We start from the raw sequence: 17,339 nt of genomic DNA on the forward strand, positions 1-17,339 counted from the left end.
TTGCCCAGACTCTTCAACAAAGATGGCGAAAGCAAACATTCTTTGTTCTGTACATACAACTGTATGGTACAAAACACTGAAGTCCTTAACCGCAAGCATGGAGCAGCGCATGTTCGACCGCTGTTTCCCCATGTCGGTCCGTTGTGTCTAATCTGCCTGTGCATCCCCATCTTATGAGCATTGACGATTTTTATATGAAGATAAGATAAATTACTATTATATTACCATATTAGCATTACCAGGGACCAATTATATGAAGGTAAAATTGAAAATGGGTTAAAGTGCTCCGTTAAGTGGTTAATATCTTGGGCAACCATATCAAAGGAAAAAAGGAAACAAAAGCGTAGAAATCATTTCAATAATCTTTATTCCTTAAAAAAGTCAATTGGTTTTTTTTCCTCAGAATTAAAGAAAACTAGAAACCAACAGTGATGGTATTTAGGTGGCCTCCGGGGGGCAGCAGTGTCCAGCCCGGAGGAAGAAACAACCCAACAGGAGCAAAAAGAGAGAGAGAGACGATGATCAACAGCAGGGAAGAAGAGCGAGAGAGTAGAGAGAAAAAACCCTTTGGCAAAAAAAAAAAGAGTCAATTAACGAGATTTAGGCAGCCTTAAAATTAATTTCAAGCCCGGTTTTTAAACGCAGCCGCACGGCAGAAATAGCATAATAAATGTATTTTTTTTTATCCCACCATTTCTGCCGTGCGTGACTCGGTTGGCGACATGAATTAATCGTCCGTTACACTCCGCGTTCCGACGGTGGCGTTCACCCAAAAAACACCGGTGTTGGGTTTTTTTGGCGAGCGACTAAATATATATATCTGGCTTTCTTTTAAGTCACATGGCGAGAAGGCATATTCCAATATTAGTCAATCAATAATTAACCGATGAATTATTGATTACTGATTAGCCACGGTGGAGGAAGCAGCAGCGTCACACATGGAATGTTTGTATAAAAAAGAAAAACTAAGAGAAGAAAACAAAAAGACAAGGAGCCAATGAGAGGAGAGGGGGGGGGGGTCACCTTGTTTCAACTCCCCGTCTTATATTAACACGTGACTGATGTATCGTCACAGAGGACTGGCGGGTGGTTTGACCAATCAGGAGGCAACGTTCTGCTGAAGCCCTTTTCTTAAACTATGGGGAGGGGGGGCTGGTGAGAGGGAGGGGTTCTAGGGCTCCTGCTGCTACTGTGTTTTATATATGTATACATATACTATGTGTATGTGTATATATATATTTAAAAAGGAAAAAAAAAAAAACTTGATCCAGGTTGTCACGGTTGCGGCAGGCTTCAGTCGGCCTCCTCTTCATCCTCTTCATCAGATTCTACATGAGGAAGCAGAGAATGATATTAACGTGAAGTCTTGAATATTAGAGATGCACCCATGTTATCGGCCACATATCGGTAATCGCCGATATTTGCGGTAAATATCGGTATCTGCAAATAAAACCCAACCGATGGCAGAAGCCGTAAGCATACATTTTGCGTTGGCTATATTTTTTGTGTTGGTTATCTGCAGCCTACCAAGCTGTAGATTCTGAATTTATTGTATTGAAGATGTGTTTCCCAGGCACAAAAGGGGGAAATAAAAAATCTAATAATAATCAAACATATCGGTATCATATGACTCCATGTAAAGCGTCATTGAGAACTCAGAAAGTACTATACGAGTTTGAGATATTATTATTATTATTATTATTATTATTATAAGGTCCGGTCCTGTTAAGATGTTGCTCTCACCTTCCTCTGCGTTCTTCAGCCATTCCACAAACTTCTTCATCTGCTGAAGGAAGACGCTCTTCCCTTTAGACGTCATGTTCTGCGTACCGTCTGTGTACCACTTCAAGATGGCTTCCTCGCTCAGCACGTCGGCTGTGGAGGACAAACACATCAGCGTCAACGAGCGCCGCAACAGAAGTCTACATTACGTTCATTCATGTTAAATATTAATTTAAAAAAGGACAATATCAGTCACCAGAAGAAGAGATGTGTGTTCTCAATGAGTCTTAGTTAGAACATTCATTAGGACAATATCAGTTACCAGAAGCAGAGACATTCAATGAGTCTAACATTCATTAGAAGGACAACATCAGTCAACAGAAGCAGAGACATGTGTTTTCAATGAGTCTAACATTCATTAGTACAGTATCAGTCACCAGAAGCAGTGACGCGTGTTTTCAATTAGTTCAAATGAAGTTTGAAGATCAATGGGTTTATAGGTCCGTTTATATAACTCTGAATCTACGGCGCTCTCCGTGGCTTTGACCAAAAGGGCAATGTTCCGTCTTCATTTCTGACTTCAGCATGCCTCTCGTTTGGAATAAACACGCTTCTAGAGAGACATAAGACGTTCTCACCTCACGCTCACGAGAACGCAAGATTATGCCTCCCAATTTTGGGGGTTAACGGAAGGCGGGGCTTTTCAGAATACACCGCCTCATCTGCTGGCACTTTATTTTTAAGAATTCCCAGGCAAAAAACAATAAGGATTTAGAAGGCCTTTTTTTTTTTTTTTTTTTGATAACAACATTTAGTCTTGACCCTAGATGACTTTATTTACTTGATGTATTACCTTGTTTTCTTGCTTACTGTAATTAAGATCACCCTAGGTGGTGATCAAGAGTTACTACAGGGGGAGCGCCAAATCTTTGTGTGATAGGAACCTTTTTTTCCCTTTTTACATCAACTACCTAGCATTTCCTATTTTGAGGAGAACTTTAGCCAAACCGATCTACAAGCTCACAACGGCTCACACTGCAAGTCGTTGTGAGCTTGTAGATCGGCTATTTTCAAAGAAGTTTGGTGCAAACCAAGTGCAAGTTTCCCCAACTACTGAAGGATTATGGTCCGATGCAGTAGGGTGACCCTGCTTTGGCTCTCATGCCCTTGGCCTGAAGTGGAGCGGTTAATGTGAGAAATATACCAGTTCAGTACCTTTGTAGAGAAGGACGACGATTTTCTGGAAGGAGTTCATGAAGTGGATGTTGTCGTAACAATAGTCCTGGATCTTGTGCAGCAGAGTGACCTCAGACAGACCCTGGGATGTGAACTCCTTCAGCAGAGGGCTGTATTGCTGCAAAGACGATGGAACGTTTTAATACGGTAACAATAATATGCACAACTCCTTCAGCAGAGGGCTGTATTGCTGCAAAGACGATGGGACGTTTTAATACGGTAACAATAATATGCATAACTCCTTCAGCAGAGGGCTGAATTGCTGCAAAACAATTGTGCAGTTACAAAACAGGTGGATGTGGATCGATTTACAACAAGTGCTTCCAAACTCTGTACACACAAAAATAAAAATCGCTGCACAGAGTTAATGAACACAAAACATGACTGCAGCGGATTGTTACGAAACAAACTTGACAGGGACAACTCAAGCCGTCTGCACAGGGACCTAGCTTTTCCCTAGTAACTTTACAAATAACTTTAGCGTGCATTAGCGCAACATAAGGTCTGAGGATAAAGAAAACAGTCCAAATAACCAGTTTGCTTATTCACAACTACTATACTATTACTACTTTGGTGTTTTAAACTTAACTAAATAATGTCTCTACATATTATACCCTTTCACGACAGCCCGAGTACAAATATAATTTATAAAAAAGGATACTACAGTGAAGTCTGACTGAATGACGTTTTTATTTCTTTTGTAGGCTACTCTGTGTGTTTAGTTGTATGTGCTGGTGTAATTTCGGGGAGTAAGTGGGTTTGCGTCCATACATGTGCAATATTGTGGAGTTTATCGCCGTTACAAGCCGATATAACAGGACCTTTCCGTTATGAATGGCCTCTCCATGGAGGGGTTTTGTAATTTAGTTTTAGGTGGGTGCAGATAGATAGATAGCGGCTACTCCTGTACCTTTAAGTGTTTGATGGCTTGTTCTGTGACGAGCTCCTCCTTCTTGTTCCACTCCACGCAGCTCATCACGCTGGTCCAGATGATCCCGATCATCGACTGCTCCGAGATGTTACACTTCTTCATCTCCTCTCTGCTGTACGTGATAACCTACCAGGAAGGAGGAAAAAAACCTAAGGATTAACATTAATCTGTAATAATCTAAAAATAAAAGAAATAAAAAGTACAAAAAAACTGGAATTAATCAGTCAGTAATCTATCTACATTGTAGATAGATTCGGCTCTGGGCACCCATCTGGGTGTAAGGGAAGGAAACATTGAGGCAAGCTTTCCTGAGATTCCTTGCAAAGCATAAGCTTCCGGGTACGTTAACGGAAGGGGACGTTCGGTAGGCAAATCAGAGGGGCAACTCCCTCTTTCCCAGCGGAACTTGCTTTGGCATTGTAAACAGAATGATCGGAATCGGCTCGGGAGTCAACGTCAGTGTTTGCAGTCATGTACCTCTTTCTGGGGGTCTCCTCGGGCGATCTGCTCCTGCAGTTCTTTCTGCAGTTCCCTGCGTCCAGCGATGGACTGCTGGCTGCGGGCGAAGTCGGACAGCTCCTTGAGGCCGGCGTCCGCGAAGTACTTGGAGAAGTGTTCACAGCTTCTCTTGTTGGCCGGGAACAGTTCCTGGTTCACAAAAAAAGCCTGGTTAGTACACAACAACTAACTACTGACTACTAATTAACAGCTTGATGCCTAGCAACCTAGAACCATTCGTACTTTGGCGAAGAGCACGATCTAGCTTAATCACTGAAAACACGGTTCTGACATCTAGGTACGTCAATGGCAGTTAATGTGTTTCTGATGCCTAGGACGTCCACAGACGTCTTATCAAATAAAACCAGGGGGTGCCTAGGACGTCTTAATAAATGCTGACTCACCATCAGTCTGTTGTCCATGCCTACTTTACGCAGCATCATGGCCACAGAGTTGATGTCCTTCTCATTGATCCATGCCTTGAACAACTTCACCGCAAAGGCTGCAGAGACGCCTGCAAGACAACATACAGATCTCACTACTGAACCCTTTACACCAGAGCTCCAGGGCAGAGTCCTGCACGGGTCCCACTAAACCCATTTGGTGTTTTAAGCATTGTGTTATACTTTAGCCATTGAAAAATAGCAGCTCTACAAGCTCATAGCGCAGCACGAGCTTGTAGGTCTGCTATTTTAGAAAAACCCATGAAAATGTGGCATAAATCTTTCAATATATTTTCTTTCAGAGCGAACGTTTTTACTCAAATCTTTGCTTCTGGGGGGGGTTCCTGGAACACCATATTTTCAGATGGGGGTCGGCAGCCAATTACATATATTGTTGGGGTTCCTTGACATGAAAATGTTTGAGAACCACTGACATAGAAACATGGATTTTTCAGAAAACTGTCAGGATTCAGAAGACATTTGTAAAATCGTCCTCCGGTCTAAATGGGTTAATGATAATCCCATGCCCATTGAGAACCACTGATGTATGCGACACAATTCAAACAAAACCGTGTGTATATAATGTGTATATTCTCACCCTCCTTGACGAGGTTTTCGTTGAACAGGCTGTTGAGGATGGATGCTGATATGTTCCCATTGGCCAGAAGGATGCCGGTCAGCATAGCCAGCTTGTTGCGCTCAGACTCCGTGAAGCCTTTCAGAAACAGCAGCAGCTACAACAACAACAACACTTATTTATCTTCTGTATCGGTGGTTTTCAACCCTTTTCATATCAAGGTTCATTATAAATTCGGCATTTGAGCCACCATTTGATGACATTTGTCTCTCAGACAAAAAAAACCCAATAGGCCTGTGATTCATTTTATTTTAATTAGACAGAACTCACCTTCTTTATCTCCTCCTCAAATCCCTTCTCCAGGTACTTGTAACGCCTGATCAGTTTGTTAAAAACCTACAAGACAAACATGTGACATCAGAGAAAACCATGTTAAACTCCCTACAGCAGTGGTTCCCAAACTTTTATGTCGAGGACCCCCAAATTGACACTAATTAGCCCGCGGACCCCCATTTGAAGAGATATGCCAGGGACCCCCCATAAGAGAAGATTTCTACGGCTCTAGCAGTGATTCTCAACCGGTTTAATTTCAAGGTCCCCCAGTTTGATGTGCCTTAGTCTACAGGCCCCCATTTAATGGCATTTCTATCTCTGAGACACGCAAATTTAAATTGTAAAACCAATGTTAATTAACTCTGAGTGTAACTCAGAGTTGTACACTCCATTTGTACACTCCGAGTTACAGACCCATAAGGGTCCGTTTAGTTACAAACTATCATTTAGCTGGGGACCCCCTGGAACTCCCTCAAGGACCCCTGGGGGTCCCCGGACCACTGCCCTACAGAACATGTCAAATTACTGAAGCTTTTACCAAATGCAGTTCAATAGAACGCCCAGCAGCAGGTTTCTGACATGACAAAGACATGGGAACCCAGACTGATAACACAATAAAACATGCCGATACGATAAGCTTGTATTTAATACATAAGCTTGTATTTATTTATAGACAATCAATAGCATTTACCTGAGCATAAGCTTGCATTTATGTATAGATAATAATTGATTTAAACGTGTACCTGAGCATAAGCTTGCATTGTCTCCAGGTCTTCTTGTGCCGTAAAGAGGCAGAACTCGGTGCGGGTCATGTCATCAGCCAGAGTCCCACCTGGAGCTGTTGAAACACACACACACACGTTTGTATTAAACCCTTTGTGGATTATGTTATACTAATCCACACACAGCTGCAGGACATGAGACAAATTAATTAGATCTACAGAGAGGTGTGTGTGTAAGTGTGTAAGTGTGTGCGTGTCTGCATCAATTTAACAAAGGTGCAGACGATCAGAAATCAGCAGAGACAGACGTTTGCGCTACTGTATGCCGAATTGACTTTTTTTCCTCTCCCTGGAAATAAAAACGTCTGGGTTTCCGAGGCTATCGCCTCACAGGTTCAACCAACTATAAAGCTTTTTATAGCCATAAAACAACATTTCCTTGTGCAGCACCAGGAAAATGTACCTCCGTGTCTAGAGATGCCCCGATGCCATTTTTTTTTCAGACAGAGTACGGGTACTTTATTTTAAGTACTTGCCGATACTGAGTACCGATAAGAGTACTTTTATTTTTTTTGAGTAACCACTTATTTTACCCCCTTTTCTCCTATTTAATTTCATTGTCATGCCTTGTACTTCTAATGATACTGTAATGTTGAATTACCACAATATCATCGATCGGTCGTGCAAAATTCACCGATCGGCAAATCCGATCAAAAAAAGCTAAAAGCTGCGCAGTTTACATCCAAAAGAAGCACTCTCGGTTCTGCACCGCTACTGGAGAAGTATACATCACTGTCGAGGGCAGCGCAACTAATCTCCTCCCCACACACACAGCTTCTGTATAATAGCCTGAAATGATTTAGAAAAAATATAAAATTCCAAAATGTTATTAATTTTTCTTGTTGTTGTTCTATTCAAACACTTTAGTATTATCATCGTTTTGAAAGAAAAATGTTGACCGTTTTGACCGTGCCTTTCTTTCATTATGCTCGAGGCAAAAAAAACCCACCTATGTCACACGGTCTCTGCAGATGTGCGGGGGGAGGGGTGGGGGTATTGTCGCAAAGGGGGAAAAAAAAGTTGTTTTTTGGTGGAAAAATAAACTTTGGCTTTTATATCTTTAAGGATTTTAAGGACGTTGTGCTTACAAGAAGATTCCCTCTCTGTAGCCTATACAGTCATGGATTACTTTGTTGGAACAGGTCTGATGGAAATAACTTTTAACGAACTGGGGCTGCGTCAAGACGAATGGAGAGTCACAACGTAGGTCAATTAATGCTCATTTATTAATCTAATAATGCTGCCCGCTGAATATACACAGAGACAAATCTACACTTCATGGAGTACTTTTTTTTGGACCTGGTGTTCAGGCAATGTCCCACAGATATCTTCAACACCGCCTCGCTCTTTTGCAAATATTTTAGGCACAGATCAAACATTTATTTCCCCTAAAATAAATAGCGGAAAAGTAGATTGACAAGCTCTCTGCACGATACTGTATCGGCGAATATACCAATTCTAAACACCGATCCAACACCAGGGGTTGACACTATGGCAGGTAAATAAAATGTTGGGGCATGTGGAGTTTGCTTTTGAGTTGCCCAAACTGCAAGTGCACATATGAGTGAGGAGTCTGCTATAAACACAACACGAGATATATAGCTAGAAAGACAACACGAGATCACTGCTATCGGTATTCGCTAACCGAAATCGTGGGATCGGGAACAAAAAAAAAGTGTATCGGGACATTCCTAGTCGCAACGTGTTGTGAAATACCAGATCTGCCGTTTTACTGCAGTCTAAAGTGGGCCGTGTCACTCAAATTCTTAAATCTTTACACTGGCTCCCTGTCCACTTCAAAATACTGTTTATAAAGCGCTGAATGTTGGTTTTAAATACTGTTGATTTATAAAGCACGGAATGGCTTAAACCTTAAATACTACTGTAGGTTTTTAAGCCATTTAGGACGGGAACCCCTTTGTGTTTTAAGCGTTATGTAGCAGATCTACAAGCTCATAGCGCGGCACCGCGATACGAGCTTGTAGATCTGCAAAACAAAAGGGGACCTGCTTGGCACTCCGCATAAAGGGTTGTAATGGGGGTAAGTCCCTGCGACATACTAGCGTCAACATCAAGCTGCCTCACGCTACAGAAACAGGAGATAGGCTCCTGCCCTATGGGCCTCATAGGGCAGCAAGGCTTACTACAGTACATTTCCCAGACACTGCTCCTGCTTCGATGTATAGGAAATGTTTTATCTAGTCCTACATTAGTTTAGTAGCAAACAGTGTCAATTAGTCTTTATATCAGCTTTATTGGTCATCTTATTAGATATTCCTGTTCTTTCCTTGAGCTTCCAAGGTAGTGGGTACTGTGCTTACATTTGTCTGGCCTAAATGTTAGGCATTTTAATGCCTAACATTAATGCCCTAACATTCAACACCCTTAACCCTTAGAAGATGAAAGACGCCAATTGGCGTCTTCATCAGAATTCCGTAAATGATCAATGACGCCAATTGGCGTCTTCACAGTTTTTGATGAATCTAAACATATTAATATGCTCCGAAGCGCTGTTTAAATTCCTGAGCTTATATTCCAACTACATTACCCAGAAAACCCGTGTCACGTGACACACGTGTACGTGTTGCCATTGGAAGCTGGTCCCACCCCCTGTAAACAGTGGGGGCAGAGGGAGTCTTCATAGTTATCATTGTTTTGCCTGTTTGCCGTCTCGCCCGAGCGATTTTCTAGCAGAAAAAGTTGAAAGCAGTACTATTTATTTGAGCGAGTTTTGTGGTAGTAGTATTGATCCATACGCGTCCCAGTCGCCTTCTCCAGGCGGAGTAGCCCTGGTCCAGTGCTTACAGCGAGACTCGCTGCTCCCTCCCTCCTTTTTTCATTGTCTCCCCATCGTCGTCCGATGAGCTATACCGGGAAACCATTGAAGAAGACGATCAACCCGGAATGTTTTGAGGTAATCTTATTGTAGAAAATGCCCTTCTATAGTGATCAGAAATCATAAGATGATCGCTACAAATAGATGCTTGGATAATTACTACTACTAGTCAGATCATGACGCCAGAATGACTCACCACGATGGCCCCCAGCCATTAGCCAGCACCGAAGGTGCTGGCTAATGGTGTTGGTCGGTGCATTGGTGCTGGCTAAGGGCTGGAGGGGGGGTTGGTGTTGATCGGTTGGTTGGTGCAGTACAAATGTATCGTAGCAGGCATGCACGCATGGCAGTACAAGTATTTTATATTGTAGCGTGCCTTATAGGCGATCTGATCTTTAGAGTAATGTTCGCTCCTTTTATTTACTGTCTACAAAGACGGAGAACAAACATGCATCGTTTACTGAAGCAACGCGTGGTTATGATGACGTTGCTACAAGGATCGGAGGGGGGACGGGGAGTGAAGCTAACAGTAGCGTATTATATAAGATCTGTATGACGTTTCATTGACGTCTGAGCTTGCATTATAATTGCATTCATTGTATATTGTATACAATCATGATTGTACATTGTTTAGTGTGTCTCCGTGTGATGATGATGACGATGATGTCAGATAGCCTACGTCCCCCCCCCCCCCAACTGGCTATTGGCCGGGCTGACTACAGCTAAATGTTTATTTTTTATATATTTAGAACTGGCATCAGATGAGGAGGATGATGATGATGATGATGATGATGAAGACGAAGAGTCAAGACTGCGATGGAGTTCTCCGACACTGAACCGGATGCATTCATTCATTTCAGTTGTTGTTTTTTTTAAATTTAGCCTACACACACACACACCGTCAAGAACAACTGGAATGCAGTGGTTTGGGGACACTGGGGAGTTTGGGGACAACTGTTTTGTATGTAGGCCTATTTATTTTCTGTAATATTTATTATAATTGTATTATGTTAGTCATAAAAAATAAAAGACAAGCTTTTACAATGAGTTAGACCTGTCATGGCTATTTTGTTCACTAGTCTGAGGTTTATGGTTTGACTAAGCGAGTTTCAACTGTGATTTACTCTGTAACGGTAGATGGTAAGAACCCAATTTTTTTGTTATAATACAGTATACATTCAAGTCTATATTTTGATACATATCATGGGCACAAAGTCATATCAAAACAATGTCCTTGGATGAGTTTTTTATCAAAACTGTTTCTTCACAACAGGTTTTTGAGATACATGCATGAATAGACACGGTACTGGTAAGACTATGTAAACATGGTATATATCAAAATGTGCGTTAGAATGTCTAATTTTACCCCAAAAAAGAATTGAGTTTATATGATGTTCCATTTCAGAGCTAGGGGGACTTTTAGCTGGATAGGTCAGATTGATCATGACTGACCATGCTATTTATAGATGGCAAAATATCTACAGTGGTACATGTGAGAAACTTTTTATTTTATTTTAATTGAACTAGACAACTCACCCTTTAAAATGAGATATTGCATGGCTATGTACGCCCAGCAGAAAAAAAGTTATTTAGAAAATAAAACTTCAACCGGTCATAACTTTTTTTGTTGTCCTAGAAACACTACCCAGTGTAAATGCAGGTTCTTTTAAATGGCTTCCAACACCACAACTAAACATTTTATCAACTCAGTTCATTTTTTTCCTGGAAGCAGACAAGCCAAGCTTTCTCTGAAGGTCTTTCGTTGTCACACATTCACAGCAGAGAATTTTCAATAAATCATTCAAAAACGCCATTCTGCCATAGAGAAGTCTAAAAACTATATAGAAATCCATGAAACTCTCAAAGAGTTAATAAAGGCATTTTAACGAGATGCAAGGTCTACGTGTCCGTGGCTACTCACCCAGCATCCCACCGGCCACCAGGATGTCGAACAGTGTCTCGGCATAGCGACGGTAGTCGAGCTTGGCGCCAGAGGCATCTAGGAACTTCGCAACCGCTTCCAAATCAGAGCCAGTTTGATTCAAGCCTTGTACGATACTTTCTTGAAACTGAGTAGGGTCAAATCTCTCTTTTTCATCTGCGGGGAGAGAAAAAAAAACACCGGATCCAGTGAGTTCACCATTCATTCCTCCCAATTATGTACGTTCAGATATATTTCAGGGAATTCAGGCTCGTTAAATCTCATTTATTTGAACCCGAGCGAGACTGATAGACAGAAACTGGTAAGTTTGATCTCATCTCAAAACAAGGACTGGTTCAGACTCGTGTCTGACGCATGGTTCATTTTCTTTTTTTTTAAAAAACACCTAGTGTTGGGATCGTTTTAATGATTCCGAATCCTTAACTCATCCATCGCCAAGGACTTATTTAACTTCTTTTTCATGATGTCCTGGAGCGCCAAGGACGTGTTTTTCGTGTTTTATAACATGGTAAAAAAAAAAAAAAAAATCTTTTTTAGTTTTTTTTTTAGACTTTTTTTTGAAAAAAATATATAAAATAAAATAAAAGATATATGGTGGCGGTCAGGGCCTTTTGGCGCCCCCTAGTGGCGATGGATGAGTTAATGGTTCTCTTTTAGCATTCCTATAGGACAGGGGTTTTCAACAGGTGGTCCGTGGACTGAATGACCTATGATGACTATCCATGTATTTACTAACACGTTGGTCAAGAAATTCATCAGAAAAAGGGAGTTAGAATCTCAAGAGGGGGAAGTGCACCGGATTGTCTGGTTGAGTCATTATTAGGTCATTATTAGTACCGGTAGTCATCAATGGACCATTAGTTGAGAAACTGATGGTATGTATACACATGGGATGCACAACAGTGGTCCCCAGGTTGATTCTAAGTCAGGGTGGTGGTCCCTCATTCACAATCAGTTGAAGACCCCTGCTATAGGGGGTTCCAAATGGACCCATAGATGTCTAACTCAGAGGATACAAATGGAACCCACAGGTCCATTTGTATTTGGTACCCTCTCAGAGTTGGTCCTTGAAATAAAAAGGTTTTAGAACTACTGGTATAGTAAACATAAACAGTGTGATAAAAGTTTAGTCAAGGAGCAGTTGAGAGTTAAGTTGTATTTTGAATATCAAAACATTGCTCAACGGGTACAGCAGCTACACAGGAATGCATCTGAATAACAGACATCTATTGACATGTAGTGACAGGAGGCTATCAGAATAAAGTGGGAATTCACACACGGTATAAACATAGAAACACAGATCACAAACCTCTTTTCCTCGTTTTGAAACGCTGGCCGGTTAGCGTTGGCTTTTGCTGCTTTTGATTATTCATAAAAGACACCCTGGAAAAGTAAGAACAAAAACAGTCCATTAGCATTCACTTACTATATGTGGTTTCTAACTGTTAACATTTTATTATTACACAACTTGGTTGAACGCTTGATTCTGGTTGGCTTCATGGACGGCAGCCATATTGGAAAGAAACGCACCCTCTATTACTTCCTCAAGTATCCAATGCTACCATTGAAGGCTCTGTTCCTTCTAGTAAAACACAGCATAGTGACAAAAGTAGGTAGTAAGTAGCGACGTAAGTAGTAGCCCAAATTCTTTCCATTATGGCTGCTTAGAGCCCACTGGTCTTAGACAGTCACTCACAACACACCTGACACAATCCCTGAACAAAGAAACGGCTGGGGGTCCCCGGACCTCACTTTGAGATCCACTAGTATCTCAACAGATCGATTTATTCTACATGAATTTAGCAGCACAACAAGAACACGCTGTGTCATGGATCTAAAGTAACTTCCAGGTTGTCTGGTACTCATTGCAGGGAAGTTACTGAATAGAAATTGTAAGACAATTTCTGTTAAATTAGTAAACTGAATCCTGTTGATCACAAAAAAGAAAGGGTAATCTAAATCTAATCTGCAAACCCCCCTCTACCTCCCATCACATTTACTGATGCATAATCTCACCCACCAACGAAGTCATCTACACATGTCTTTCATAATCACCCCCCAAAGAATAAGCCACCAACACCTGTGTCTTTCACCTCAGATGCTGTGACATGACAGACAGAGCAGAGGCTTAACAGAATTAAATTAACAGAATGTAATAGCATCGCTTGGATTTATATTGTAAAATGTATATTCTAAAATCAATGTTAACTTCACTCTGAGTGTACAAATGATTTAATTTGTACATTTGAGTTACAGACCCAGAATAGAAGAGACTGCAACACATCGACTTGCTAAATGTAAATTCACCAGAGAAATAGAAACCATCTATGGTCTGGATTTCACTAGTTGAAATATTGCTGCTGCTGCTTTCCATTGCAAAAGCTTTAAGCCACGCTATCCTTTTTTGCAAAGAGCAAAGGCACAATCCTTGTTTTTTTTAAGTTACTTCTCTGCAATGTGACAGATTTCATATCCATTAATTCCCTGCTCTGTACAAACATATAACTGTACATACATATAACTAACTGTATTTCTCCCTTCGGAATTTTCAATCGTTTGGTTTCACATTTGCGTCTGCAATGTAAACGCGTGTCTTCTCACACCAATAAAGCCATGGCTTTGAATCTAAACTGCATGTCTCTCTAGCAGGGAGGGGGGGGTATTGGAACAACAGGGCCTTAGTTGAGAAAGGGGAATCACTGAAAAAAAATAAAAGAATAATCAAGCTTCCTCAACATAAATATAATGTAACATCTTCCCAAATGTAATCTGTGATTATAGGTAGTTGTTATGTTTTGTGATGCGATTACATTCCCCATCCCCCCAGTGATATGTAGTCACTAGTCAGACACTAGCTTCTCAGTGTGAAAGCTGTAATTTTCTTCCAACAATAAGCAGCCAGCCGGGCAGGTCAGCCAGGCCCCATTTGTCTCCACTTTAACTTCTTCACTCAAACAACTTAGAATCTTTGGATGATTCACAGATTTTTATATTTATTTTCTGTTTGGCTGCATGGGCTGTCAAGGCCAGAAAGTAGTTTTGCCTGCATAACTTCCGGGTTTGATGATGATGTCATGCGCATACCCTCCATTAGCCTAAGATTTAAACTCTCGTAGATGTAGTACCCTGCCCCTGTGGACAATGCAGACGCAGCATGTAAAAATGCTAAATATAAGGTGCTTACCCTCTTGCCCCAAATGTTAGAGAGGCTGAAGAGGTTCTTGTGCAATGTATTAGTCTGTAGTTTTCAATAAAGAAGTGTTTTAGTCCCGTAAGTGGCCGAACACCATTTCCCCCTCCTTGTATACTTCCGGTTTACGTTGAGCGTAATTCCGGATGCGCCTGCTCACTCGTGCCATTGGCCTTCTGGGAACTTATGACAGAATCGGCCACTTGCTAGATTAAAACACTTCTTTATAGAAAACTACGGACAAATACATTGCACAAGAAGTCAGGCGACCTCTCTAACATTTGGGTTAGAACGAGGGTAAGCACCTAATTATATTTGCATTTGTACAGTGTTGCAGTGTCTGAAATGGTCTCTGCACAGGGGCACAACATCGTTTCAAATGAGGGTCTGTGGACGAATACATATTCATTTGGGGGTCCTTGACATCCAAGAGTTTGAGAACCTGGACAAATAACCTAAAAGTTACAGACTGAAGCTTTAGAATAAAGACGTGGAGGTTGAATGAGGGCCTCAGCTGTGATTAAGTGCATTTTTACGCCCGATTTATACTCTAACACGTGTGGCCGTTGTCCAGCTCCATATAGCAGATCTACAAGCTAGATCTGATAGTATTTACGGCATGCAGCATTAACTCAAGTATTAATCGTGATTTATCGGTTGTGGGAATGATGCTTTGAGCCAAACCACACATTATGAAAGAAAACAAAGCTGTATAAAGGCCTGTAACCATTTACACATGTTCCAATATACACACACACTTTGTTTTTAAACATAATTCCACAAAATACAGCCCAATCACAGAATGATGTCATCAGCGTTCAGTCATTGTAAAGACTTTTGTTAGCATGATGCCAAACTCCTGCTGCAGGCCTCTATAGTCCATACGGTAGTTTTTTCCCCCCACACCCACCCACCCTCTCACACTGTCGACAGCAGTGGTTCCGAAACGTTCTCATGTCAAGGACCCTCAAATTGACACCAATTAGCCCACGGACCTCCATTTGAAAAGATATTCCATTCCAGGGATATTCCAGGGACAAAGAGAAGATTTTTACTGCTCTAGAAGATATTCTCAACCCGTTTAATTTCAAGGACCCCCAGTTTGACATGCATTAGTCTATGGACCCCCATTTAACAGCATTTCTAGCTCTGCGACCCCCAATTTATATTGTAAAATCAATGTCAATTTAACTCTAACAGGTCCATTTGTGGGATCTGCGACCTCCAATTTATATTGTAAAATCAATGTTAATTTAACTCTAACAGGTCCATTTGTGGGATCTGCACGTAATTCCGAGGAGCATTACTGCACCCTCCATTTGTACACAGAGTTACAGACCCATGAGGGTCCATTTGGTTCCAAACTATCATTTAGCTGGGGACCACCTGTAACTCCCTGAAGGACCCCACTTTGGGAACCACTGGCCTACAGCTTTGCTGCAGTGAATAAAAGCTACAATATGCCTCCGTCTTATGTTTTATATAAGAACAGATAGTTTAATGACACTACATTGGTCATAGATCTGATTGATGTCTGTCTGAGCAGCATGCCTCCCCTCTACGGTGCATAGGATCATTCTGTTGCTGTAACTGACCAGCACGCGTTTGTTAAGCATGTCTTCCATCCGATTAATTGAATATGAATCATACACTGTAAGTTACGCAGTCTATAATATCCATCTCTTCACCCATACAATCCATCTTGTGTGGCAGTGGTTTTCAACGTTGGGTTCAGGCCAGGGACGTCAGGGGTTCCAGGGGGTCCCCAGAAAAAAATATGATATAGCAGCATCACAATCAGTTGGACCACTTCAAACCACATACAACACCGGCTATTTGAAAATTGAAATATCCGTTCTTCAAGTGAGCTTGTAGGCAGGCCATTTCCCTCCGATCGAAAATCCCCTCCATCGAAAAGCTAATCTTGTGGAGACAGTGGAGGACCCCCCTAGCCTAGACCGCTCTGGACTGGACCAGAGCTAGGGGGTCCCTGGCACGGTGGCACCGCCACCGACCAACACACATTGCTCCGGCCGGGGGGGTTCTTGGCATGGAAATACTTTGAGAACCACAACGGAAATTAACATACAATTAGCACTTGACGCGTTTTGCCATGCTGCCTGTAAACCATTACAAAATGGTCCATACAGTATGAAATAAAAATGTTACATATGTGTTACCACATGCGAAGGGTAAAAAAAAAAAACCCTTGTGAACCACGCGCCGGGCCCCGGCTAGGCTAGCTGGTTAGCTCGGCCTGCTAGCTAACATAGCTAGTCAGAAAGCTTCTTTAAAGATAGCTATACCGACTACCCAAAACACAGCCAGTAAAACACCATCATGTACAAAAGAAACAAGAATAGAGCCAACAAAGCATTCATATTGACTTCAGCCATTAACTAAACCCCCCTAGAATCACAGTCCAAGCACCAACTAACAGCGCGAGCCGGCCAGGTGGCTAGCTGGCATGCTAACCGAGGCTAACGTGATGGAGGAGGGGGAACAAAAGACGTCATTTTTAAAAGGCTTATTTGTGGCTTTTTTTAAATCGACGCGGAGGCTTTACGACGCGTTCTTTCTTTCATAAACGTTTTAATGCGTCGGTGTGTGTTTGTCAAGGAGGAGGAAACGTTACCTTTTAGCTGCTGATAGTAAATAGTTTAGTTGGGGTTGAGTTCCGACTGGAAGAGGACAGAGTGAATGCTGCTGCTTCTTCTTCCTGCTGTCTGTCTCTCTAGTCTGTCTGTCTCACGTCTCTGTCTGTCTGCTGCTCTCCACACGATGCTAATGATGCTAACTGGCTAGCCTTCTACTGCACTGTCTGTGTCTATGCGCATGCGCACTACTAC

At 41.8% G+C, this 17,339-nt stretch overlaps 1 protein-coding gene across 2 annotated transcripts; it reads right to left on the minus strand.

Moving 5' to 3' along the window:
* Positions 1-350: 350 nt before the first annotated feature.
* Positions 351-17,339, minus strand: bzw1a (basic leucine zipper and W2 domains 1a). Of its 2 annotated transcripts, none has more exons than XM_079495709.1 (12): positions 17,124-17,339; positions 12,610-12,678; positions 11,280-11,456; positions 6,484-6,578; positions 5,738-5,803; positions 5,429-5,564; positions 4,792-4,901; positions 4,367-4,537; positions 3,869-4,015; positions 2,938-3,076; positions 1,744-1,875; positions 351-1,328 (listed from the first exon to the last, which is right to left on the minus strand). In XM_079495709.1, exons 2-12 carry the CDS (start codon positions 12,671-12,673, stop codon positions 1,294-1,296), a joined length of 1,272 nt encoding a protein of 423 aa, XP_079351835.1. In that variant the 5' UTR covers positions 12,674-12,678; positions 17,124-17,339; the 3' UTR covers positions 351-1,293. The 2 variants fall into 2 exon arrangements, with proteins under 2 accessions (XP_079351835.1, XP_079351834.1); XM_079495708.1 differs by having other exon boundaries at positions 12,610-12,683; positions 17,126-17,338.

The sequence above is a fragment of the Electrona antarctica genome (assembly GCF_951216825.1).
Source record: "Electrona antarctica genome assembly, chromosome: 24".
In the NCBI taxonomy this organism is placed as follows: Eukaryota; Metazoa; Chordata; class Actinopteri; order Myctophiformes; family Myctophidae; genus Electrona; species Electrona antarctica.